This window comes from Bubalus kerabau, chromosome 8 (genome assembly GCF_029407905.1).
Source record: "Bubalus kerabau isolate K-KA32 ecotype Philippines breed swamp buffalo chromosome 8, PCC_UOA_SB_1v2, whole genome shotgun sequence".
Taxonomy (NCBI): domain Eukaryota; kingdom Metazoa; phylum Chordata; class Mammalia; order Artiodactyla; family Bovidae; genus Bubalus; species Bubalus kerabau.
Window position 1 is genome coordinate 99973372 of NC_073631.1, and position 27400 is coordinate 100000771.

General features: G+C 39.8%; 1 protein-coding gene across 3 annotated transcripts in view; it reads right to left on the reverse strand.

The window, feature by feature from the left end:
• Positions 1-27400, reverse strand: part of CHCHD3 (coiled-coil-helix-coiled-coil-helix domain containing 3) — a 287018-nt gene that overhangs the window by 167601 nt on the left and 92017 nt on the right. For all 3 annotated transcript variants that reach the window (XM_055590948.1, XM_055590950.1, XM_055590949.1), the window contains exon 4: positions 17044-17161. In XM_055590948.1, coding sequence (XP_055446923.1) covers positions 17044-17161 — 118 coding nt within the window. The remainder of the gene's footprint in view (positions 1-17043; positions 17162-27400) is intronic.

Here is a 27400-nt window from a genome sequence, read left to right on the forward strand (position 1 = left end):
AGAAACCAGAGGAACCCCCAGCTCTAGCCCCAGCTGCTCACAGGGCAGAGCTCCAACAAGCCACAAAATCCTGCCCAGGCAAGCCACAAGGGCAGCAGCAGTTCTTAAGAAAGAAGACTGAGGTCCTCCCACAGAGGAAGAATTTCTGCCTCCAGACCAACATCGACTTTTTCTCTGAGTTTTTGACTTGCTGGCCCCCAGCATCACATGAGCTGACTCCTTAAAATAAATCAATCTTTATATGCGTACAGGCACATATGTATGTCCACGCACACACCCTCAACTGGTTCTGTTTCTCTGGCAAACCCTAATACAGGTTTACCTAATCCTAAACCCAGTATTTGTATAGTGTTATAGTATTGGTATAGTTTAAAAGAATGTTCTCAAAAACTTTGTCATCTCATCCAATTATCAAACTTTTTCCAATTCAAATATAAAAGTTAAAATGCCCTGAATAAGTCACTTAAAAAAAAAAAAAAGAGGTTGAATTAGAGCATCAAATACTAAGTTAAATATTTTTATTCCCTTAGGATTAACTCCCTTTCTCCCTAATCTGTAACTTTTCAGACACAGTTTCAGACAATTCCTAATTAATATAAACTCAATTAGGGCAGGCATTATTGTTTGTTTTGATGTATCCCCAGTACATAAACCAGTGCTTAGAATATAGTAGGTTCTAAATAATACCTGAATGCAAATGCAAATGACATACAAACACAAACACACACACAGGTATATATATGAAAGGAAAGCAAGTAGGAGACGTTCACTCTTGCTAAATCAATGGGCACTGGTTGTGACGGGCAAGTTATGTTTTAAATTACGATAACAGCTCTGCTCTAATTCCACGTAAGTACAACATAATCTCATGATCATACAATGAGAACTATCCATGACCATTATTCACCGTATTCAATGACTGCATTCCTGCCTCTTTGTTTCAAGGTAAGAACAGGAAGAGATCAGGGACATTTACTCCCTATCTCAGTAGTCATAACAGTGGCCTTGAAGATAATTGACAAATACCATGGGCCTTTCCCCCATTATTTATGAGAAATTATGGCAGAGGCATCAGTTTCATTTTCTAGGAAGCTATAACATTAATCTCTGCCCAGATACTTAAGGCTCTTAGGCAAGGAGATATGCACATAGTAGAAAGGGCAGTTGAGAAAACTGCAAAACATATAAAGGAAAGACAGCAGAGGTGATGATTCCAGAGAATTCCAGAGAAACACGTGTCCGCCTCACCCTGCTCAAGAGCTGTCCGTCCCAAATGCCCTCTGTGCCTGGCTTATGCCGCAGGGAGGCTGCCCATCCTCAGGGAGGCTTCTATTCTTCCAGCCAGCCCCAGCTTGCAGAAAGATTCCTGATGTTTTTGTTCTCTGGCCTGCAATCCTGGGAGCCTATCTGAAAAAGGATCACTGAAGAGGAAATTCATCCTAGAGAGAGATTTAAGTGCTGGTCCTCACTCCATCACTCTGTCCCTGACAGCCCCAGACCTCTCTCTTCCCCCTAGAAGAAGGGATCGCTAGGCACGGGGATTTCTACCATCTCCTCAAGTTCTACCAGGAAGTTAAAATGATCACAAGAGATGACTGCACCTCTATCTACACCACGGCTGACTGGTCTCTGAGAAAGGACGAGACAAAGGAGCTCAAACCCCAAGAGCGGGCTCTGAGCAGGACTGGGGAATGGCCACAGCACTATGAGCGTCAGGCTCCCTGTCAAGAGCCATGCCCTACACAGCGCACGCTTCTCAGGTTCCCTTTATTCAGTGACATCTGGGAGAAGAGAGGCCCAATCTGGCACATGGCATCGGGGCTGTGACTGAACACAGCTTCAAGCCACCTGTCAAAAAGCCCCAGTGAAGAATTAGCTAGTTTTGTGAACTTAGTATTGCACATTTCGAAGCCTTGTTTGCTAACAGGCCCCGAAGTTTCGAGACTTCCAAATCAACTCAAAGGCCAAATTATCACTTTAAAATAAGAACTACACCTGCCAAGAAGAGGCATGCGGGACCTCCCGCCAAGACGAGTGCCTTCTGCAGGCCATCGGAAGCCAAATCAAAATCAGAGGGTTACTTGATGAATTTCAAGACCTGAAAGTATCCGGGCACGAAACTAAGGCAGCTACCGCTAAGGACCTGCACAAGAGGCCAGCATCCACCAGGGCCAGACAACTGTGAGACCAGGGCTGCACTGGGACGGACTCAAGAATCGCTTGTCTTTTCAAATCATTTCTTTCCTTCTATATATACAACTTCATAAATCTTTCTTTCTCTATACAAAAAGTACTAAGTAATTACTGAAGATATGTATTTTGTGCTATATGTAAGTAAATAAACTAAAACGTAGTCAAGACAATCAGGTAAACCAGAAAATGTCTGAAACAGATATAAGGAAAAAGAAAAATGAAAAAAAACCCACAAACCTATACCAAGCTTTCTGTCCTTGCAGATATACAAATAATAAAGAGCATACTGATCTTTATTCTACTGCACATCATATTGTAAACAAGTCCCATGACATTAAATAATCTTTTTAAAACTTTAAAGACTGAAAAAAATCAAGATTGACATATTCTTTCTTTAGAGGTGTTAATATATTCAATCAGTGACAGCAAGTCTTGTTCTGGAGTCACTCAGAGTATGTTTTGAACTTTATTTAAGACAACTATTTCTCCCCTGTTTCTAAGTTACTGAAAGAAGACTCCCCCTGCATTAATACAACTGGACAGACCTCCCTGTCCAGTTAAAACCCTTAGGTTTTATAAAACCTCCACGATGACGCAGTGGCAATGAGACACTCTACCTCATCATGGACGCTGGGAAGGAGGAGGAGGTGTGGCCCTCTTCCCCAAATACTAGCTAGCATCCTTTGTGCCCAGGTAACAGACTTGTCTATCAGCAGTGGTCAAACTGAACATCCAGCACTTCTCTTCCTTAATGAGAAAGGGAGAGAAATAAGAATTCCAGATCAACTGAGACAAGGCTGAGGTGATGTCAAATCAGTGTAAAGTGTATTTTTGGATAGGCATAACCTGGCAACAACATCACATCACTACTCTGTCTACATGAGGGACAAGTAGTAAGGCCCCCCTCCACTAGGTTACACACACACGACAAACTTTTTTCAGCCCCCTGCAACGTCTACACTACAATCTAGGAAACAGCTCCCAAAGCCTTGAATCAAACTGTGGACACCTTAAGAATATCCCCTTAATACACAGCAGCCTGTTACTTGTTCATGCCCCGCCTACAGTGGCATGGGGACAGGAATGTCTATGGTACAGCTTCTCTAGGATGACAGACATTAATAGAAATGCATGGATGGATTTACAGCAGGCAGGGATCAATTTCAAGTTATTTTACAATTATTGATTAGGGAACTCAAACAGGCTTTGCTATCCGCCAGACAAAAAGCTAAATCCACCTCCCCTCTTCATAAATCCTGAGAAAAAGCCAAAGGAACTGAAAACTGATGCATTCGGGAAACAAAGCATGCCAAGACAGGATTATAACCAACTCAAAGCTGAGAATCAAGCAACAAATGTACCTCCAGAACAGAGCTTGAGAAGCTGGCATTCTTGGCAAGCCACCCTCGCTGGCAGCAGCGTAACCTTTGTTGCGATCGGAACTGACGGGAGGCTTTTTCACTTCAAGTTAAAAGATTTCTGTCAGGGTGAACATATTTTAATCCCCCGCGTGCATTTGTCCCATGTCATTGACAAGGACAAAACCTGACTACTTCAAGTGTCTGCTTTTGTTGTGTCAGTCTACGGGCCTATGGACATGTTCCCAAGGCTCGCAGAAAAGGAAAAAATAAACTCTGAGGAGAGAGGAGACGAAGGGCGGGGGGTGGGGGTGGGGGGCAATGTTATAATATACACACAGAGCATATGCGGAGCTATAGATATATCTTGGAAATGGTGATCTCCAAGATGGGGATACATGGTGAAAACATGCTGCATCCTACAGGAGGATATTATTTAGAACTTGTTCTTTTTGATGCCTTCGGGGTTGGAACTGAGCCAGTTTCTTTATAATATACTGGGTTCCTCGGGGAGTTTTAAAAAAAAAAAGTCTAAAGCACCAAGACATTCTCCTGATGCCCATGCATGACATGGGATGATGGGAACATTCCAAAAACGCCACCATCCATGGGCAGGAAATTTAAAATGGGATGGGGCGGGGTGGGGGGGTGGTTAGGAAAGGGAGGAAAATTATGTCAGGCAAGGGTGAGGTAGAGATATGATAGTCATATTAAAAAATAACAAATGACTTTTAATGAGTTAAAAAGTAAATAGGAAATAAATGGAAAATAAAGTAAGCATTTGAAAAGAGGAAGCCTTGAACTTAGGTAGCAGATAGGTTTAATCCACTATAATACATAAATTTAAGGCATTTAATAGTCATTTTTTAAAGGCATAAAGTAGATCAACTTCAGTACCTTTTAATTTAATAGTGTATATGTATGTATTTATATACAGGAGGCGGCAGGAGGAGAAGGGGACGACAGAGGATGAGATGGCTGGATGCCATCACCGACTCGATGGACGTGAGTTTGAGTGAACTCCAGGAGTTGGTGATGGACAGGGAGGCCTGGCGTGCTGCGATTCATGGGGTTGCAAAGAGTCAGACATGACTGAGCGACTGAATTGAACTGATATATGTATTTTAATTACTTTATTTTGCTAACAAAGGTCTGAATTTTCATTGTAAGCCAATAAACACATATTAGCAAAAAGATCCCACCTTCTCATAGCCAAGAAAAGGACACCTCTCATGTTGATCCTTTCAATATACAGGAACTGCTAACAGCATTTATACTGTGCCTACGACTAAATCACTTCTACTAATCAGAATAAGTTTTCAATAACAAAAATCCAATTTAACCAAGGAAATAGAGGCTTTTAACTTTAACTATTTTTCTTTTTTTTAATGGACTGTTTTTAATAACTATAGAAAATTAAAATAGATGTGACTCTTGGAATTGGTAACCTATTCATAAAACAAAATTACTTAGGACATACGAAAAGTCAATTTATAAGTATATAGAACTTTGCATTCTCTAAGAACTCCTGTATTTATATATTTATTCATCAAGGTAACAGACTTGAAAGAAAAGTACATTCACAACCTTGTCCTCGTTTTAAACAGATGGAACAAAGGGCATAAAGAGAAAAAAGCAATTTGCCTAAAATTACATGGAACAGTACCTGGGGGGTGGTGCTGGTGGTGGGGTGTGGAGAGAAGGCTATTTCTGATAAAATTACTCTTCAAAAAACTCTCCAGAGAAGTAGGAAAACACTTTACTCTCTAATTATTTTTAATGATACAACTTGGATGCCTGCTACATTTCAAAGACACAGAATCTACACAGATCTTGGAGAAAGCATTTGTTTTAGTTTGGGTTCATAAAAGAAAATATCCAAAACAATTGTTCCTTCACCCACAACACAGAACACCAATCCATATGTCTGCATGAAATTCTTTACCTCTTTTCATCCATTCTCCTTTCGTCTAAAACTCTAGCAATGACAGCAAGAATTCATTAACTCAGGTTAACACAGTATCTGTCTAGATCCTATTACTCGTAAATCACGTTAAAAATGTTTTAAGACACGATGACTACATAAATGGAATATATGGCCCAAGAATGTATACTTTTCTAGGAGGAAAATTTGCTATAAGGAACATTGTTGAAATTTTGGTTAAAAATTAAAACACTACATCAATGTTAAACTTTTTTATTCTGACAAGTGTACTTGGTTACATAAGAAACACACGAATTTTTAAGGTATAGAAATGCTAAGAGGCAAACCGACACAGTGTTTGTATCCCACACTCCAGTGGTCTTGAAGACGTGCGTGTGTGCTTGCACATATGTGCATGTGTGTAGACTTTACAAGAAAAACCTGTGGAATATCTTCATTCTGAATTTTCCTCAAGTTCAATGAAAACACAGAACACATGAGTGAATCCACTTCATGAGTGACGTAAACACTGATAACATATGTTACATCGACTCCTAAGACTTATCTGCTGCAGCAAGTCTATGCCTATTCTCAAGAATCATCCTGCCAGGCTAATGCATCATTACCTTTCTTTCACCTGTACTTTTCTTTCAAGTCTGTTACCTTGATGAATAAATATATAAATACAGGAGTTCTTAGAGAATGCAAAGTTCTGTATACTTATAAATTGACTTTTCATAAAGTAACAGAAAAATAATTGAATTGTCTTTTATCTCCCCTGCAAATAAAAAGTTAACAACAACAACAACGAAAACGAAGTTTCTGCCTTTATATATCAATGTTCTTCTGAGGGCAAAGGAATGAATAATTGCTACAAACCAAGCCCTTTTGTATCTCTTATCAACCACTCCCCGACCAAAACAGAACAGACCACAGCAAACATTTTTTGGAAATAAGCCCACTCAAAAAAGACTCTATAAAAGTACACAAAAACACTTCATTTAACCAGTATCCTTTGCAACGCAGATTCACAGGTGAGAATTTTTCTGGACTACTGAGAAACTATTTCAGTTCACAATGGCCTAGATGGAAACTTTAGTTGCAATGTGTATTGCTACATTCCATGCTCTTAAACAGATTATCAACCCCCAACAGTGTTATGATTATGCATATGCTACTTATTTCACAGGCAGAAGCACACCAGGCTTATGACCATGGCTGCCGGCCTCTCTGATGAGTAGGCCCACCACGCTGTGATGTTTTTAGTCCTGTGTGCGCTCATCATACGTGTGGTTTCTGGATGCCTGTTTTCATTTATGTCTGTGGTAATTTCTTCTTTGTCCATGTGCCTATCCCTCAAAGTGCTCTCACCCTGTCTACAGTGGGACCAAGGCCAATACGGTGGGTCCAATTCACTTCAGGCTAAGAACATATTCAGGTTGGCAAGAAGGCTGGAGTGGGTTGCCATCTCCTCCTCCAGGGGATCCTTCCAACCCAGGGATCCCACTCAGGTCTTCTGTATTGCAGGCAGAGTCTTTACTATTTGAGCCACCGGGGAAGGTCCCCCTCACACCAAAAAAAAAAAAAAAAAAGTAATAATAACTAAACTGTGCCCCAAATAAGATCACTGAGGCAGCGGAGGTCGAATCTGCAGCACTGGCTGTTACGTTGTGCACACTTTAGGTTTACAGTCCCTTAGAAACAGGAATGATTAGCTGTCCTACTTCTATCAAGCATTTATTAACACCAAATAAGACGCTGGATTTGAAAAGTCTTGGTTAAACAAAGAACACGAGAAATAAGTACCAACTGTTTTCATGGTGCTGATTTATTAACAAAGGCTGTGAGCATTATGGCACAATCTAGAAATACTCCGTGACTCATTTTGGTTTCAGAGTTATAGTTCCAGGCCATCAGCTAGCTGTGTTCCTGAGAATCAGACAGGTTAAGGAAAAGAAAAGGATTAATGCTTAATGCCTGAACAGAAATGTACACAAATAGGTTTATAATAATCTTCAATAAAACTGGCCCTGTGACACTGACTTGTGTTCTTTCTTATCAGGAGACTATTAAACACAAATCTGGAATTAAATTTACAGTGTTTTAAACAGGCAGAGAGTATTTAAACACACAGCTAAGTACAGAACCTTGCAGCCATTTGTCATGAAAGATGGAAGAACTGGCAGAAGTTTGCTAGAAAACTCCTCTGAACTTTTAATCTCAACCAATTTCTATGACAATGAAGACATCTGATAAGTTTACCACAAGTAATCATAAATTATTGGTGCTGATCATTCCATTTTATTTCTTTTGAAAACAGCTTGGTGGCTGAGGAAATCATATTCTGCCTGGGGCTATGTAGCTTACCTCGAATTATTTCAGAATCATCTAAAATGACTCATTTTTCTATTAAAATGATGAATGAGCTAAATGAGGTATGTAATAAATACTGCAGGTTTGTAAACAGATTCCTGCTCTCTAGAGAATGCAGGCCTTACTTCATTTGGTAATTCTGCCCCTTGGTATTTTTCAGGAGAAGTCATCCTTAAAATATAGTTAGTAAAGAAAATGGTGGAGAGAGCCACACTGGAACAAAATGTTGAATGTCTTTATGGTGAAGGGAATAACCCCGGGCTCCATAAAAATAAACCCTTATACCCACCAAAGCAGGGCACAGTTCAAAACATCAAGAAACACAGAAAGAACATAACTCAGTCCCATTTAGGAATCATATCTATGCAATAAAGGCAGGAATACATAAAAGAAGTAAATACACACTGACCCCAGAATGTTCAGCACTGTGAAGAACTTAATGTCAGTAAGCAAAAACGAAGCAGACCTCACTCCACCATGGTATGTCACCTAGTAAACACTACTGCTCTTCAATTTACTACTGCATTCACTAAACCAGAGGTCCACGTCCCACAGGTTGAAAGCAATTCTCCACGGCTGTATGAGAACTGACAGTCCTCAAGCCTGCCAGGGAGATGGACTGAAAAGGATGCTTCTGAACAAAACCAACCCCATTGGCCTTAGAGTCTCATTCAAAACAATGTGCAAAGCACTCCTCTTTGGGATTTGGAAGGACTGATGGAGTTCATTATGCTTCTGTTCAACTTTTAATCTGTCACAGGTTAAAGCAAATACTGAGGGCCATATTTCTCAGCCTCTTCAGTAGGAAAAGAGATTATGATCTCAGTTTAATAACATTCCAAGGCCCTAATGACAGTTCATCTCAGACCAGGCAGTGAAGCAAATAAGTTAACAATAAATGCCAGGGCACTATAAAGAGATGGAATAATAACCAACCATTTGCACCTTAGTTACCTATGGATTTTTACTCAGTGCTCTCCATACCTCACCTTGACACCCATAATGACCCACCTGATGGGATGTCGATAAGCTATTTATGGCAGGGTGACCACATATGACACCACTCAACAGGAGTCAACCTGAGCCAACCACTGTGCAAGCAACTTGATGAATTTGCAAAGTGCATTTAGAATGACAGTATGACAGCACCTTTTAAGCAGAGGTGCTCCTTATAGCTGTCTTTAAGTACAACTACTTGTTGACAAGAACATCAACCGCATTTTCCTCAGATCCTCTCTAATCCTTCTGTCAACAGGTCACACAAACTGTGATAGTTCCTTGGGGAAAAAATGCAACACCAGCAAACTGCAGTCACCTCTACAATGTGCTCACTGGACAGACTCGCCAGCCTTGACAGTGAGATTTAATCTCCACTTTCAGAACAATGTTCAGCCATTCTCTCCTCCAGGCCCCCCAGTATCTGCTCAGCATGACAAGAGGCTTCTCTCGGACTAGATGGTAATGTTACGAGCATGTGTATTCCTGCAAATCCTGATGAGGAAAGGGTCTGACTACATACATTTGAGAAATACATTCATCTGGTTAAGACACTCCAGCATTCTTACCTGAAAAATCCCATGGACAGAGGAGCCTGGCGGGCTACAGTCCATGGAGTTGCAAAGAGTCAGACATGATTGAGTGCACGCACACATACACATACATACACACACACACACACACACACACACACACACACAAACATGCGCGCGCGCAATGCTGAAATCTGCAATAGTAGTCCTATTCTTTCTGGGCTCTTAACATAAAGATAAGGCTGGCATACTAAGACAAAACTTGTTTCTCTTTTTCTACTACTGTGGCAAAAAAAAGGTACCAAGATCTGGCCTGGCATTCCATGGAATATCTGACTAAAAATCTCTTCCTAATAATTTCTTCACAGGGCTGTATGCATTTCAGCTGACAACAGCGTGCTGCTTTAACACACACAGGAGGCAAAGACCACACCAGAAAACGAAGCACACGAGGGAGAAGACAGGAGATGGAGGCTTTGTCCTGGCCTGCTGAATTCAAATATTTACACAGGAGGCAAAATGATGCTGCACGCCTCTGCTCCCACCTGTCCCGAGGGCTGCTGCCCTTTAAATTTCCTGGTCAGATAGGAACTGAGCGAGAGACAGGAAGAAATGGGCTTGCAGACAGATCCTAGGTCCCATTCTCACCAGTAACACCAAGGAAATTATCTTATGCCTAAATGGCTTAAATTTCTGACACAGAACAGAAATTCAGTATTTAAATAGTCCCCAAAAGTGAAAGCTCAAAGTCATTAACTTCATTTTTAGCATTCAAAGCAAACGAATACTCCATGCATGTCAGAACAACTGGGGATTCGTGTCTATAGCAAGAAAAACCAGCCCAGGGCATATATAATCAGAGGGAGTGTGTTAATAGAGATTATAACTGAAGTACTAAATTGCACCACAAAAAAGACCAAACATTTTTTTTAAAAGGATTAAGTGTCCAACAAAAGAACCCAGAATAACTGGTGCTACACTGCAGCTTCATTCACTGGTTAATTTTAATGACACTAAAAGCCCCAAGTGATCACTCTTAACTTTCTTCAACACAGAACTTTTGAACATGAACCCTGTTGATCATTTCAAAATTACAATCCCAATGGTAACCTCTGCTCTTGGGAGGACCCTCACTTATAAACTTGGGCAGCAGCAGTATTCTTATCTACTTCCTTTAGTCATTTTCCTCCAGCCCCAAATTCAAAACCTTTTTCTCTTTAACCACGAAATTTCAACTGTCACAGTTTGAAGCACAAATAAAACACAGAAGTGAAAAGCACATAGCACAAAATTAATCAATTCTTCTTGATTGCTTCACTAGTGCATTTCAGACAAAAGGGAAACGGGATAAAAAGTGGCATTTTGGAGAAACAGTAGCTTAAATTTCCAAAAACTAAATTTATGCATTCACTTACCCTAATTTTTATGCTTTTTTCTAAACACTATGAGGTTTTACAAATTCAAAAATTTTACCAGGAGAAAAAAAAAATTTCAAGTTAAGAATGACCTTCCCCACCCAGCTTATACTCGACTGAAGAAGGCAAACTCAGGAAAAGTGATCAAATCTAATCTATCTTTGCACCCCCAGCAACTGATGTGACCTAGCATACACCAGGTGTTCCATAAATGTGTGATGGCGGGGACCACAGAAAAGAATGATCTCTTTCCATTCATTCCCTCCTCTAGTCCATCTTGCACCCTTCAATACAGAACTATCAAAATGCCCATCTAACCACTGCACATCAAACCTTTGCATGTATACAGTCCAGCGGTCTCTGGATTGCATACATGTGCCTCGTGATTTTAGCTCTGCCAACTTCTTCTGCCTCATCTCTCAACACTCCTCCCCCTTACTTACCACTCATTAGCTCCTGTGGTGTTCCAGTGCCCCCAGGCTTCCATGCTTTACTGGCAACTACTGTAGGCTGAACCATCCCTACTCCTCAACCACACAGGCAATTCCTACTCCAACATTCCACTCTGGTATCACGTCTCTAGGAAATCTTTTCTCATCTTCCCTACTTTCTCTCCTCCCATTTCCAAAACCTGCTGCTGCTGCTGCTGCTGCTGCTACTGCTACTAAGTTGCTTCAGTCGTGTCCAACTCTGTGCGACCCCATAGATGGCAGCCTACTAGGCTCCTCTGTCCCTGGGATTCTCCAGGCAAGAATACCTGAGTGGGTTGCCATTTCCTTCTCCAATGCATGAAAGCGAAAAATGAAAGGGAAGTCGCTCAGTAGTGTCTGACTCTTAGCGACCCCATGGACTGCAGCCTACCAGGCTCCTCTGTCCATGGGATTTTCCAGGCAAGAGTACTGGAGTGGGGTGCCATTGCCTTCTCCTTCCACAACCTGAGTAGACTCAATTCCTCACTTATGAAATCGGCAAGCATTTATTGACTCTCTACTCTTTGTCAGGCTCCAGTATGTATTAGGCTTTCAAATGTGTGAATGCAGATACAAAATGGTTACAAGAAAGTCAGTCTCTGCTTTCACTGAAGTGAGAATTCTCATAAGGATATAAGTAGCAAGGCTCTATCACAGATTTGGCACTTTTTAACATTATTTTTCATGTATCTGTCTCCCACACTGCAGTGTGAATTCCTTATGGATTTTGTCTTTTTCATTCATATAGCCTCAGTATCCAGCACCACGTTTTTCATATAGTAAGCCCTCAATAAAACATCTGCCCCAAAAATGCAGGAAACTCTTTCACATTTAGCTTTATAAGCTCCAAAATATTTAAGCAACTATTTCCTTAAGTAAACTGTGGCTTCTTTTCAAGTTTAGATTCAAAAAGAAATAAGAAAAATACTACAGTTCTATAGTTGTAAACAGAAATGACTAATGTCAAACCAGCACAGTTTAATACAACAGAAAGGAGTGAAACAAAATGTTAATTGGCATCTTAAAAAAATGTAAATGCAAAGTCCTTATTCTTTAATTAAAAAAAAATTAATGACACAGCAAATAATTAGGTTTAGATGTACGGGATCTCAGAGACACACAAATGGCAAGTCACATTAACTTTCAGGTTTCCCAGCTTAGTCCTTTTAATCGGTCTTTCTTTACAGAGTTGCTTTCCTGCTCCTAAGCCACAATCCTTTCACTTGAACTTTAGTTAACATTTTCAAGCAGATAAAATTATCAGTGAAGTTCTTTCCCAAAACCTCTGGGTAGAATCAGCTGATAAAAATGCTGGTCCCTGTCTGTGAGAGGTAGAGGGTGAGGGACTGGTACGCACTTAGTGAATCGAGAGCAGGACCCGTGGCTTCTCCAGCTAACGCAATCCTTCCAAAAAGGAAAGTTTTCATCTGATCCTATTTTAAAACTTCAACAACAGGGCCATCATGACTTTGCTTTTCAAAGAGCTTCAATAAAGCTAGCTGCTACAACAACTGTGGGAAGAAACGGCCTGGACTCGCATCTAAGGAGACAGCGATCTAAATGTCATCCGCGTGTGGGCGGAGGATGGAAAGGGGGAAGAGGAGTTTTATTCACAGCACCAACAAGGCGTCAGTTTGGGGTTTTTATCCTTCCCCCTAGTTCTACTGAAAGACAGCTTTCCAATTCCTTCCAAAGTGAGAAATCCAAGCTTTATTCTCTTGCTGGCTGCAATATTTGGGTTCTAAATAAAGAGGAAGACACCAATGTTTGGCCATCACTCAAGAGTCCCATTTACTGGGGTTAAGAATGGCAGCCGTGGGGGTCCAGCACTCAGCAGAACAATGCTAATGGTCCTGGGTGACTCTCACAGGAGTCTCGGGTTCTGAGGACGCCACTGCCACAGCTTGGGGATCAAGGCACTGATGGACGATACAGACTTGAAGTCGTGTCCCCAGCACACGTCCTACAGGATGGGGAGATGCAGACTCTGTGTACGTGGCAGGCAGGGGCGGAGGGGCAGAAGGAACTTTACACCCTCGAACATGAACTATACATGCAGCAATGCTAGTTCCTTAGGCATTTCCTTTACACCATTTTCATGAGGTGTAATTATGGTAAAATACACATAATCTAAAACTTACCATCTTAATAACTAGAAGTGTATAGCTTTGGAGTATAAAGTGCATTCAGACTGCTGCAAAACCAATCTCCAGAACTCTTTTCATCCTGCAAAACTAAGACTCCAGACCCATTAGAAAGGGCTCACCACTCTTCCTTCCACTCAGCCCCTTGAAACCACCCTGCTGCCTTCTGTCTCTGAATGTGACTAGATGCTTCACACGATCGGAATCACACAGTATTTACCTTTCTGTGACTGGTTTATTTCACTTAGCATAATGTCCGCAAGGTTCATCTAAACTGCATGATACGTTAGAATTTCCCTCCTTTTAAAGGCTGAATAACACTCCATCATAAGTATATGACAATTTTGTTTATGCATTAATCTACTGAGGAACATGTAGATTTCTTCCACCTCTTGGCTATTATGAATAATGTTGCAATGGACACGGATATACAAATATCTCTTCAATGTCCTGCTTTTAGTTCTTTTGGATAAAGAACCAGAAGAGTGGGGCCTCCCAGGTGGCTCAAGCAGTTAAAAAAAAAAAAAAAAAAAAAATTCATCTGCCAACGCAGGAGCCACAGGAAATGCACGTTCAATCCCTGGGTAGGGAAGATCCCTTGGAGGAAATGGCAAGCCACTCCAGTGTTCTTGCCTGGAGAATCCCAAGGACAGTCCATGGGGTTGCAAAGAGTCAGACATGACTGAGGCACTGAGCATGCACACATGCCAGAAGAGTGGACTGCTGAATCATATGATGATTCTAGTTTTACTTTTCTTGAGGAACCACCATACTATTTTCCAAAGTGACTGTACCATTTTACATTCTCAGAACATCCTTGCCAATACTTGTTACTATCTTTAAAAAAAAAAAAAAAAAAAAAAAAACCTTTTATTTTGTATTGGGTAGGGCCAATTAACAATGTTGTCATAGTTTCAGCTGAACAGCAATGGGACTCAGCCACACATATTCATGTATCCACTCTCCCCTAAATCTCCACTCCATTCAGGCTGCCACAGAACATTTGAGCAGTTCCCTGAGATACCTTACTGGTAACCTTAACCGCAGTCATCCTAACACATAAGATGATCCCTTAGTAACTTTAAACGTTTATCCCTGTATTATTTTAATAATCAGAGGAAAATTCAGTGAAATACACTCAACCATTAAAAGGAATCATGCAAATACATATTTATTGGTATAGAAAGGCCTTAAATAGTCTAAATATTTTTCAATATGAAAGTTACTATAAGAGTTACATAAAACTACATATACTACTATCTATGTTTGGAGAAATACAAATATACATATTAGCATAAATGTTTTATACAGACTTAGTGCAATGTGAAAAGGAATATAAAACAATAAACCAGAAAGTTAATAGTAATTATCTCTGGATAACGGTAATCTAATTGATTTTATTGTGTTTGTATTTATTTCCTGGTCTTTACCCAACAAATATGCATGTCTTCTGTAATAATGAGTGATAACAATAAAGGTGAAACCAGTTGGGAGTCACCAGGTACCCAAACTGCTGCAGGCAGCCGTGTTGTTGTGGCCAAGAACTATACTTCAATATCTGAGAATCCTCAAGCCAGAACAGGAGCCTCTGGATCAACTATAATGCTACTGCATAAATTCTACTTTTAGTCCCAACGTCCTTCGAGGACTCTGTTTGGCCAACTTATGACAGATGCTGCAATTAAGGAGCTGTCAGTCATTTGCCACCCCTACCGTATGACTCCAGAATCAATAAAGAAGAGATCTGCAAAAAAGAATATATAATGCCAACTTCTTATGTTTAACCTAAAAACAAAAATATATAGATAGGAAATAGAGAGGATTTATAAGGTACAAGGAAAATATGTGGTGAAGATACACTGCTCCAACCCAACTACATTACATAATATTCTAGTTACTGTGACTTAAGAAATTTTTCTTTATTTTCACATTTCTTGTGAAAACTCTCTTTTTATGCCTTCTCATGTGCAAGTGTGTTTAATGAGTTTTTTTTTTAAATCTTAATCTTGCTTATCTCCCTGAAATAAAAGAATAAGGTAACATGTTCGAATTTAGACCAAAAGAAGTAGAGAAAAGAATGCTTCAAAGAGAAGAGGTAAGAGGTGGTACACAAATAAAAATGAGAAACAAGGGGCCCTCTGCCCACTAGAAGCCTCGAAGCTTGCTCCGAAACCCCCATCCGCCACCCTCCACCACAAGCACTATTAAACTCGCTCCTCTCCATCCCTGGCCTTCCAATTGGGAGGCTGTAACATTCATGGGAATGACCCTTGACGCATGGGCCCGACATGTTTTCAACTTCCCCAAAAAACCCTCAAACTCAGGAGCACAACAGATGTCATAATTAAATTACTCAACACCTAACACTTTTAATTCTGAAATTATCCCCCATTCACAACGAATGACTCCTTCCACCTCTCTAGGCCTCAGTTCCACTCAATGTGTGTGTCCTCACAGGGGCGCTGACCAGACCCTACACCTTCCTTTCTTAGTCCATCACCTCTGTTCTGGTTTACTGCCCACCCATGTAGCCTGGATCCTCAATTAGTCACTGAAGAAACGGATTCAGTACACACTGGCTTCCTATTTTCTCTACTGGCAACTGCTCGTAGGTTAGCCTCTCAAAGAAAGGACCAAGAGAAAGAACAGGAGAACAGAAACTGACTCTTTTCTGATTAATTGGTTAACAATCCCCAGCTGCCCGCTGGACTAGGGACATCCCCTGAGTCTTACATCCCAAGCTCTCCGCTATATGGTTACATTTCTCTCTCCAATGAGTTCCCAACCGTATTCCATTGAGAAGACCGGGAAATGACACGAGGGTTTCTAGGAAGGCTAAAGTGAGCACTGAGTAGTCAGGACCCCAGGCTTCACCCAGAACAGCTCCACTTTTTTTTAACAACAGGAAGATGTCCAACCAATCACGTTGCATGCAGAAGACACTACTGTTCAGCCATTAATAACCACATGTTCGTGATATAAAGAGTATGTTCATGATGTAAACACTATGTACAGCACTATCCAAAGTCTTCAATAGGTAACAGACCTAGGAATAGAAACTGTCTAGAGGGAAACACCTCAGGGTAAACTGTGGTTATGTGAGAGTGGCAGATTTAAGGGTGCCTCTTAAATTTTCTGCTACTAATAATCATTTTTAAAGATATTTATGTAATCTTTAAATTTCTAAAAACATATTTTCTTTGAAAAAATTATTTCCTTTCTAATAAAAAATGGTTCCCCTTTCTGAAGTCCAGAAAGTGATGGATCAAACCTTACTCACCTCCGCGGGAGTCTTCCCAGCTAGCATCTAGTGGCTGCCAGCAAGGAGAGGACTAAGCTAGGCTCTCATCCCAGAGGTTTCAAATACAACTCGGGTGGGAACAAGCAAACAATATCCCTCAGGTAAGATGCCTGTGTCTCTGTGTTGATCTTTTCTTCAATAACTCTCATTACACCTGCCTTAGAGTCCTTGATGGCTAATGTCAGCAAAGTGTCAGCCACTTATAAAAGGCAAAGATAAAGAAAATCTAAGCAAAGAGAGCATGAATATCATCCACATTGGGAGTTGGCAAGCTTCTCCCAAACATCAGCAGTTTCCTTGTAGACAAGACCTTCCCACTAAATCTTCCATGCTCACCAGGTGCTTTGCCTTCGCACGCTCCTCCTCATTTGATATCCTCTCACGAAGGATAGCTCTGGTCAACTGCTCGTTGGCAAAAGCCTTCTCTGCATCCAGTTCTTTGCTTTGCTTCAGTCTGAAAAGACAACAAAGTTCTAACTTAGAAAAAAAAAAATATTTTAATAGTTGACATCATGTGTTTAATGGAATACTTAAATAAAAAGATAGAAACAGCCACAGAGTTAGTAGCTGAAGTCATCTTGGCCTAAAATTTATCAATAGCAGGTACATTTTCTAATAAATCCTCATGCAGCCTTTATCCAAGCATTTAAAGAAGAGAATTCAAATATACCAAGAGGTTAATCAATCTAACTGCTAAATTAGTTTTCACTAAGTTCTTCTTATGTCAAATTGAAATCTGCCCAACTAAATATTCTATCCCTGGTGACTCCATCTGCCCTCTGGAGATAGAAGTAATACATCTAATTAAAAGCCATCTATAAGACAAATATTTGAAGGTAACCATCATCCTCCCATCCAAACTGAGTCCGCTATTTATTGACTCTATGCGAGGCACTGTGCGAGGCACAGCACTGACAAGGACCAGTCCCCGATCTCATGGACCTGACATCACCGCAGGAAATACAAATACTATTAAAAGATCTTTCCTCCCCGTGAATCTCTCATTTCCCAACAATCTTTATCTGCAAAAATGGCCAGACCTTTCAGGAGGAGGGTTTCTCACTTGTGGGATGACTCCAATTCGCCCCTTAGCTCCAAACCAAATATTAACACTGCAGATGTGGTCCAGCAAAGTAAGACAGCGGAACCTCACCTCCCAAGATTCCCAACCAACACTAATTCTACTAATGAAGCATCTGACTGCATTAGGTCTATCAACCTCATCATACAATTAGATCATACTAAGCTGCAATCCACTTCAACCTCTCTCCTGTGCATGATAAAGGTGTGCCTGGGCCCATAAAGGTTCTAAGTAATCACTGAGCGAGAGTACATTTTAGGCTAATCTCATGGACAAAGATTTTGATTGCCTTTTCTTCTTGGAGAGAAAAACCCCTCTATACCATCGTATCCCTGAAGTTATAAGTGATGCTATAAAAAGAAAAAGCAAAATTGGTATGTTGGTATAAGTGAAATTCTGAGTGCAATCTACTTCCTAAGTGGGAATGATGAGAACCAAATTGAACTCAATACTAGTCTATCAAATTTCAGTTTTAAAAAGGATTCTTGAAAAGAAAAAAAAACTTTTGGATACTAGTTTTAAATTGCTGTATCACCTTGATACTCTGAAATTCTCACAAATCGATTCTAACAGATAAAATCAGTTTGTAAAATACATTCCAAAGTGATAATGCTTTTCCCCCTAAAAATTAAACCTGTGTAAACTTATGTCTTGAATAAAGATAAATAACAGAGGCAAATATACTTTTACCCAAATAAATCCTGGAGTTATATAAAAGGAAAGCAACATGAGAAACAAAATGGTCCCCATAAGGACAGCATGCTGACAACTGCTGACGTTACTGTACCAGATCAGAAAACAAGGCACATAAAGCATTTCTACCAGCCTATCACTTGTAAGCAAAAGGCATTACTTAGATAACAAGTGAGGTGGAAACAAAAAATAACAACTACTATAATTTACAGATCACCTGCTATATGCAAACACTGTGCCAGGCACTTCATATACATACCTAAAACTAGTGTAAAATTCACATTTTTAATTATTAGTTCTTGGACATAAAGTGAGTTCTACATAACTAAAGCTTCTCAAATCTTCCACAATTGGTATATCAAATTTTAAAGTATTATTCACTTTGATAACATTTTTTCTGAGTTTACTTGCATATGGCATAAGTTTTAATTATAAATGGAGTTAAAAGTAGCTCAACTTTGGAACTATGAAGTTCAGCAAGTTAATGAAAAATGAAGCAATAACATAAGCGCAAAAGTCTTCCATGTTATAATAAAAAAAAAAATAAAGATTATTCAGCTTGCAATACCTAATACCTACCAATCCTGATCTAAACCAAGGCTCTACCACTTACTAGTTGAGTGTAGTTAACCTCCCTGGTCCTGTTATTCTCATGAGTAAAACAGACTGGTGTTAACACCTACTTTACAGGATTCAATACACAAAAGCACTGAGTGCAAAGCCTGTGGCACAGTAAGCACTCAGTGCATTAGGTGAGGAGCAGTAACAACAATAGCACCCACCACGGGATCAGGAACACAGAAGCAGCAGTTATTTTTTGAAAAGAAGGAAATCTCCACATTCATTAAATATACCATAACTATATATAGCTTGGTCCTCTGCAGCTTTTTTCCCCCAATTCTTCAATGTTCTGCTTTATTTTTATGATCAAGCACCTTTAACAAGTAAATCGACTATAATGACTCTAGTAGCCCCCTCCTTGCACATGTTCCTTTCTTTGTTTCCCATAAGGGCAAGGATCTGATTTGCTTTTTTCCACTGCTATATACCCAGTGCTAAACAGTGCCAGCCCCAAACCACAAGTGCTCACAAAATACTTGAGTATATGCATGAATGAATGAGTGGCATATTTCCAACTCATTGGAAAATGGAAAACAAGCTACAGAAAACAGAAGACTGGGGGACTTATGAAACTAGACACAACAGAGCTCTGCAAGAGCCAAGCCACGGTGATGCTAAGCGTCACAAGTGGGATGATCCTGGACCACACCAACCTAAAGAAGAAGGCTGTTTACACTTCGTAACATTTCAGAGCCTCTAAACTACCAACACCTAGTTATATTTGACTCTTGGTTGAAAAGACACTGGGGGGGTGGCACAAACTGACCAAAAAGAAATTCTCCTTATTCTTACAGTTACTTTCATTTTCTTACAAATAGACCTGTTCAAATTCTCAAATAGTTTATTCTAAAGGAATGTCTGAAAATAAAATGAAAAAAAAGAAAGGTCTGTGTAGTGACAGTTTCCTGAACAGAATTTCATATCTTTAAGAAGTCTGGCAGTAAAACCCAGAACCATTCCTCACTACCTATTAGCAGTTTAATGATACAATCTAATAATAAACATCAGTTTTCTTAGCTTTAAATTTTGAAGGCTGAGCTTTACATAGCCCAAGGCTCCTGAGCCACCAAGGACCCTGTTGTTTTAAAAAGGGGGGGAGGGGCAGGTATGAGACAAAAATAAGTCATTATTAACTTAAATCCAAAGATTTAAGAATTATCTCGATAAAACTAAACATACCAAGTATCTTGGAGAATACATTCTCTTTTTTATTTACTGGCATTTCCCACTTATTATTTCAGATCTCCTGGTCTAATAGTATTCTGCATTAAGCCCTTGATTTAAGTTTCATTTAAATTTCCTTCTTTTAAATACATATCTCTCCTCATTTAAATTCTCTAGAGTTTTAAGCAAAGAAGGAGGAGTTTAGTGTAAACTTTTCTTATTTGCATTAAGTAATTGGATAGCTTGCCTAAGCTTAATGAAACAAATACCAGTCAGCTCTGTCCTTACACCTCAAAACCTAGCAACTGAGCTCTTGTTCTCAATATATTTCTCAACCAGGTGAGAGATGTAAGATACACCAGCAAAATGAATTTCTAAAAATGAGCCAAATCTCTTATAATGAACATTACACATGTCCTTTAAATGGTAAAAATAATCATAATTTACTCACATATGTTCAGTTTTTATAGATATCTAATATATAAAATTTATGTATTTCAGTTTGTGTAAAAACTGACCAAAGAACCTAAGGTTTTATTTAGAACCTAAGGTTCTTTATTTCAAAGAATCTAAAGGTTTTAAGAAAATGGGAGGAGTGTTTTTAAAGATAACTTTAGCTAGGCATGTTTTATAGATTCAACTTTGTTGTTGTCTGTGAAGGAGGCATTACTATTTAAAAATAAATATATGAGAAAAACTGAGATGTGGAAAAGCACACAGGAGACATGAAATGACTTGATCTGATTTCCAAAGCCATGCTTCTTAAACCTGAAGAGTATCACAACCAGCAATGCCACCACCACCACCAGGAATCAGCTTTCATTACGTTGCTCACCTTGTGGTCGTACAAGGACAGTTTTTACACGCCACATTACTCATAATTATTTTAAAAGAAGCTCAATTTAAAATTTGCTTTCATTATATCAAGTCTGAGTTTGCCAGAGTCAAAATTATTACCAGCCCTTTCCCAAAGTGGTTTGGCTTTCGATGGCCCTAAATGTTTCTCTGAACCTGGGCACTGCTCATTTGGCAATTCACAAATACTCAGATTTATCTTCATGTAGGCTGACACATAAGTAATGCTACACAATTCTAGCTTAGAAAATTACCTTATAATTTAATATATAAGGCCATTATATTACTGAAGGAAAGTTGATAAGAACCTCAGATAATGGGTGAGAATAAATGGGAAACTGAGACTGTTCCAGATAAAGTGATTTGAGGAAATGATTTATCTAAAATTGAACTATAACCATTACACACAGAATATCTGCATAGTACTGCAATGTACTTAAGACTGTTTCAAACACTAGAAGAGAAAAATGAGCGACTATGACCACAAAGGTCAGTTTTAATGCTAATGATGAATTTTATTTTAATGCATCATACTTTGTCAGAACATGCTGAACTAGCATTCAAAATACTGTTTACTACTCATCTTTTCAACAGAAAAGCTGAGCGGGTAATCTAACGAACTAATTATTAAGACTATTAAAAATAATGACAAAAAAGAAAGTATACAGCTTTCTATTAATAAGACTTTACCAAAATAAAAGCAAGCTTAATATTTCTCAGCTCAAACAATTTCACATCCTAGAAGGAAATATACATGCACTGTATTTCCAAAATAAAAACATTAGAATGAATGTACATTACATGGCCATGTCCTATTCATACACAGTATGTGTATATATACTGAATGTGTAACATCTGTATGTATAACAGATAAAGAGCCAGCATTTATTAATGCTTGCTTTGTACCAGGAACAGGTCTAAGCACTTGATGAGTGTAACTCATTTACAATCCTCAAAGGCACCCCTATCAAAACTGTTTTACTCTATTTCAGATGAGGAAGCTGAGGCACAGAGAAGTTTTGTAACAATAAGGCTTTACAGGATTTATGAAGTAATCTGCCTGGGGTCACAAAGCCAGTGAGAGAGGTACAGCCAGGCAGGCTGATTTCAGAGCCTGTATTCTTACAGAAGACACACACACAGATAATACATATACACTATTAGAATGTAAGTGTGTATATATACATATTAAGCCAGGGGACGGGGGAGAACTTTGTCTCAGGCACCGCTGTAACTCGGACACTCCACAGTGCCTGGCTCTTGGCAGGCATTTAATAAGCACTGTTGAAAGAAATTAACAGAGGATGAGCCTAGTTTAATCCAATGGAACACAGGTACTCTTTATATATGATAATTTAGCAAGAAATGGCACTGTCTTGGAAAACTGAATGACTGCAATCTGGCAGACCCACAGTCGATCAGTATCACCTAACCAGCATTAAGACTTGGTTCTGAACACAACCAAGAGGATGTTTGTTTCGGTCATCTTTGTTTCTACGCAAATATCATTTAAAATGTCATTCAGAATTTAACAAAGTTTCCTTGCTTTACACAAGAACATTTTTTTTTTTAAGTGTTTTTGTTTAAAAGCATACTAAAATGTAGCCACAATCTGGGCATTTTCTTGCATGGCTTTCAAAATGATGCCTGAAGGAAAAACAAGTATACAGCCTCTAACTGGAAGCCTACAGCTAATATAGGTTACCTACAGCGAATATAGGTAAATATGGGGGATTTACCCATAGTTATAATCCTAAATGGTTCTTGTCTCCTCATTTGAGACAATCACCTCTTGTTCACACATGGCATATTACTTTGTACTTCGAGTCCCGATTTCAAGTCTCACTTGAGAACAAGTTCTACCTACCCTGGATTTTCTGGGACCATTTGCTTATCAAATACATTCTCTTACTGCACTGAAAAATAGATCTGTATGTGAAAAGAATTCTGGTTTTGGTTCACAAGTTAATGTCACCATATCCAAGACCCACATCCCCCTCCCTCAGGAATTCACAATTAAACTTCCCTGAGGAAGTTACACAACACCCCAAAGCGCCCTTGACTTGTATCTACTGGAAGAATCTGTGGCCTCTTTCTTATCTGGCTAAAACGAAATATTTAGAGGCATCTTAAGCTACAATAATCATCTTTTTATTTTAGAGAGTATATACCAATTGTTATAATATTCAAAATACAAGTGAGCAACAGTGGGAGCAGCACACGCTGAACTGTGCTCGGTCAGCACGGGGGAGCCTGGGGGGCTGCCGTCTATGGGGCTGCATACAGTCGGACACGACTGAAGCGACTTAGCAGCAGCAGCAGGGCTTTAAACAAACTGCTGCACAGAAGTTGTAGCAGGGAATGCCGGTGCATGACCCGTTACTACTGAAGACTTGTTCTCAAAGTATCTACCCCCGCTCCCTTGAGGACATGTATCGGATGGGCGCTGCAGTTGTTTATTCACTAAGATGTTGAGGAGAACCAGAGAGTCTTCCTAGGAAAAAGGAACCAGAGGTCAAACGCAGGTATCTCTGGGGCAAAGCCCTCTAATGGGCCCAGGTGGACAAGACATCAACTTAAGCACTGGCCTCATCCCAGATGGGCTTGAGCCCGGGACAGATGGCAACATGAGATGCCCTCCTGAAGACAGAAAACTAGGACAACACTCCTGGTTCAAGTGACCTGTGAGACACGGGTGGGCCCAGAGTTACGAAGCAACGACAGCAACTTAGTGCACACCCTTACATGTACAAAAGATGCATCAAGCCTTTAACAGTTTTCTGTACTTTCATTTGCTTTTTGTTAAAAGACACATTTTCACCAGAACACATATTTTGAAACTGGCCTTGTTAAGTCAGTAAGTTTTGGTAAACTTTTGGTCAGAGAGAGAGAAGATATCACCGTTCTCCTTCCTAAGATTTGTAAGGGAAAGAATCAATACTTTTCCTCTTTTCTATTTCAAAGGACTTTCAAGCTTAAACCCAACTGCAACCTCTCACCCTCCAAACATACAAAGACATACACACCACCTAACTCACTCCAACACTTTTCATGGTAGATGTTTTAAAGTTAAAGCTTAGCAGATACCACCATCAATCCCAGAGTAAACATTTTTAAAGAAAGAATAATTACAGAACATTTTTTTATTATTTTTTAAATCAAGGAGTCTTTGAATTTTTAATCATTTTTGATTCCCATGTTGAGCTGCTAATTTGATTAATGCATAAAGGTTAATGACTGTTGTCTTTAAAATCTGGCTTGTTATCAATATATAATTGTGCCTTTTTGTTCTGTTTAGGGCTGACAACCTTCATTTGTACCTTTTCTCATATTTCTTTTGCTTGGTACAGCTTTAACAATCTAGTAATTTTTTAACTTTTATTAAGATTAAACAAATAACTTTGTTTTACTTGTAGGTCAAATAATACATAGCTCTTGGTGTGTGTATGTGTATGTTAAAATAATCTGGCACCCTTGATCTTTAAGTGGGCAACTGTGACCAGTTACAATTATTAATAGTTAGAAACTGATACACTTAACTTTATTTCTTTAATTTTATATTTTGTCTACCATTAATCTTACTTTGCTCTTATTTCTTTTTCCCCTTCCCTTATTTTCCCAGTTTTATCAAGTTACTATACATGCTCTTCCATCCCAAAAAGATCTTTGGTATTTTTCTTTGAGATTAGTAATCATTCTCTTTCTGAACATTCACAAACACTTCCCTACTATTGTTTAAAAACAAAATTCCTACTATTTTCCCAACCACCACCCTCTGCAAAGTCAGTAAGATGAAATCATTTGAATGCTTTGACTCTCAACCCAACTCTGAGCTAAGAGTTCAGTGCTTTTAAATTCATACAATTCTTAGTTTTCCCATTAAGAATTTCTCTTCATTTTCAAAAACCCTTATTAGTAGCTTTATCAGATGTTCCCACTCTATCATCCATGTATCAATACACAGTGAAAAGACGGATTCTCACGGGTTCTATTACTCCTCTCCACCTTTCCCTAGTTAAGATCTCTGTTATAATTAATTTTCAATTTGGTTCAAATTCTTTAAGAATCTTCCTAAGATGGACCAGCATGTCAGATTTTTAGCTGTGACTCAGTTTCACACGCCCCTACTTTGTAAAGTGGGAACCAGGAGTCTCTAAACCCCATGCCTGCTTTGCAGCTGGGTCCCTGTTAGGTTCTGCCAATAGAGGGCGCCAGAGGGAGCCCGCAGGCTGGTGGAGGGGAAAGGAATGCTCCACTTTGCAGTCCACGCCTTTCAGCATCACTCAGGCCTCACTGCTTCACGCCGGCAGCAGCATTTGTTCCTGCAGCAGCAGTTCAATCCAGTCTGCAGGCTGCTCACACCTGCAAAAGCAACCTTCCTGCACTTCACTCTGGAAACACCAGCCCTCCCTACCTGGACCGTCCTCAAAAATCTGAGTGCCAGAACCGCTGGCCTCCCCTTCCCTGGGCTGCAGGTCCATAGAGCCCCTCCTCCCAGATTTAGTGTTTTAACTCCTAACTTCCTGCCAGCGTTACCTCTGGGATAGCTGAGAGCTGCACTGTCAAATACCGCTGAAATCAGCCACACACGGCCACCAAGCCCATGAACTCTGTCCAGACTGGGATGTGCTGTCAGTATAAAATACACAGTGGATTAATACCGAGAATGGAAATAAGAATGTGCTATGTCCCACTAACGTGCTTTATGTTGATTATATGTTAAGATGAGAACCTCCTGGATATACCAGGGAAAATAAAATCTTAGAAGTCTTTCCTTTTTTTGATGTGGCTACTAGAAAAATTATAATTCCATAGATGGCTCACAATATATTTCTAGTAACAGCACTGCCTGTGAGCTGCTTTGTTGTGGCTGTTTTGCCTTTTCAGCTCCTAAATGGCTCACTAACAATTCTTGCATTAAATTCTCTCCATAAAAGTAACTGATGAGTTCTGTCTCCTTAGTGGATTCTGACTGCTAGTTGTTTACATTAATAAGTTCTCCAAATCCTTACATTATCTGTAAGTCTCTTTCTCACCCTGGCAGGTGAATGAGAGCGCAACACAGAATTGGGGGCTCTCAGTCCTTTCTCAGGAACCCCTAGATGTCATTCTGCCTTCGAGCTTCCAGTTTGGGAAAGAAAAGCCTAAATCCGGACTGATCATATTTTTCCTTTATAAATTAGTGGTTCTTTCTGTCAGGAAGCTTATAAGATTTTCTCTTTATCCTTAGAGCTCAGAAATTTTAGCAGTCTGACCAGGTGCGCATCTTTTCTCATCAATCCCTCCCAGAATAGAGGCCTCTCAATTTGCAGCCTCCAATCTTTCTTCAGTTCAGCAAAATGTTTTTCTATCATTTAATTATCACTGCTCCTCTCTCCCACTTCCCTTTATTTCCATCTAGAATTTAGTCTATTTCATCAAATATACGGGGTATTCCCCCCACCATCCTTCAGTATCCATGAAATCAAGACATACTGTAAAATCAGTGTATCTTACCAAGTGGCAATAGTCGCCATTGCTACAACACCAAAAGCACCATTCGAATATGCCAACGGTTCTTGCCAGAAGAACCTTTTTTGAGAGCCTTTCTCCCAGGCTGCTGCTTCTTTTCATCTCCTACTCACCAGGGCTCTGAACTACGTTAAGCAGGGTGCCTGCTCAGGCCCCTGTCAAGGGAGCCAAGAGAAAGTCTCTCTGTTCCTGTCTCCTACCCTCTACCCATTCAGAGCAGTCAACAGGGGCAGAGAAATCAGAAGGTTCTCTCTGCAAAATTCAGACAGACTGGGGCCAACACTGGTGATCCTTGTGCCAGAACTAACCTACTGGCTGACAACCATCCAGCGGATGCTCTACTAAGAAAAAGCAGCTGGGAATTAGACTGAAATTGCAATGAGAAGACAATGGAGATGCTTTCAAGCCTCCAACTCCTCCCTGGAAGCCTATCCACCTTTTACATTTCCATCCAACTTTCTTACTCCACATTAAAAGGTTTACTACTTAAAGCGTTTTAGGACAGAGGGAAGGGATTAACAGTGCTGGATGGGGCAATCTTGGACACTGTACATTAATTCTTATGGAAACCATCTCCCTATATTATATCTTCACTATAAGCTGTTCAGTTCAGTCGCTCAGTCGTGTCCGATTCTTTGTGACCCCATGAATCGCAGCACACCAGGCCTCCCTGTCCATCACCAATTCCCAGAGTTCACTCAAACTCATGTCCATCAAGTCAGTGATGCCATCCAGGCATCTCATCCTCTGTCATCCCCTTCTCCTCCT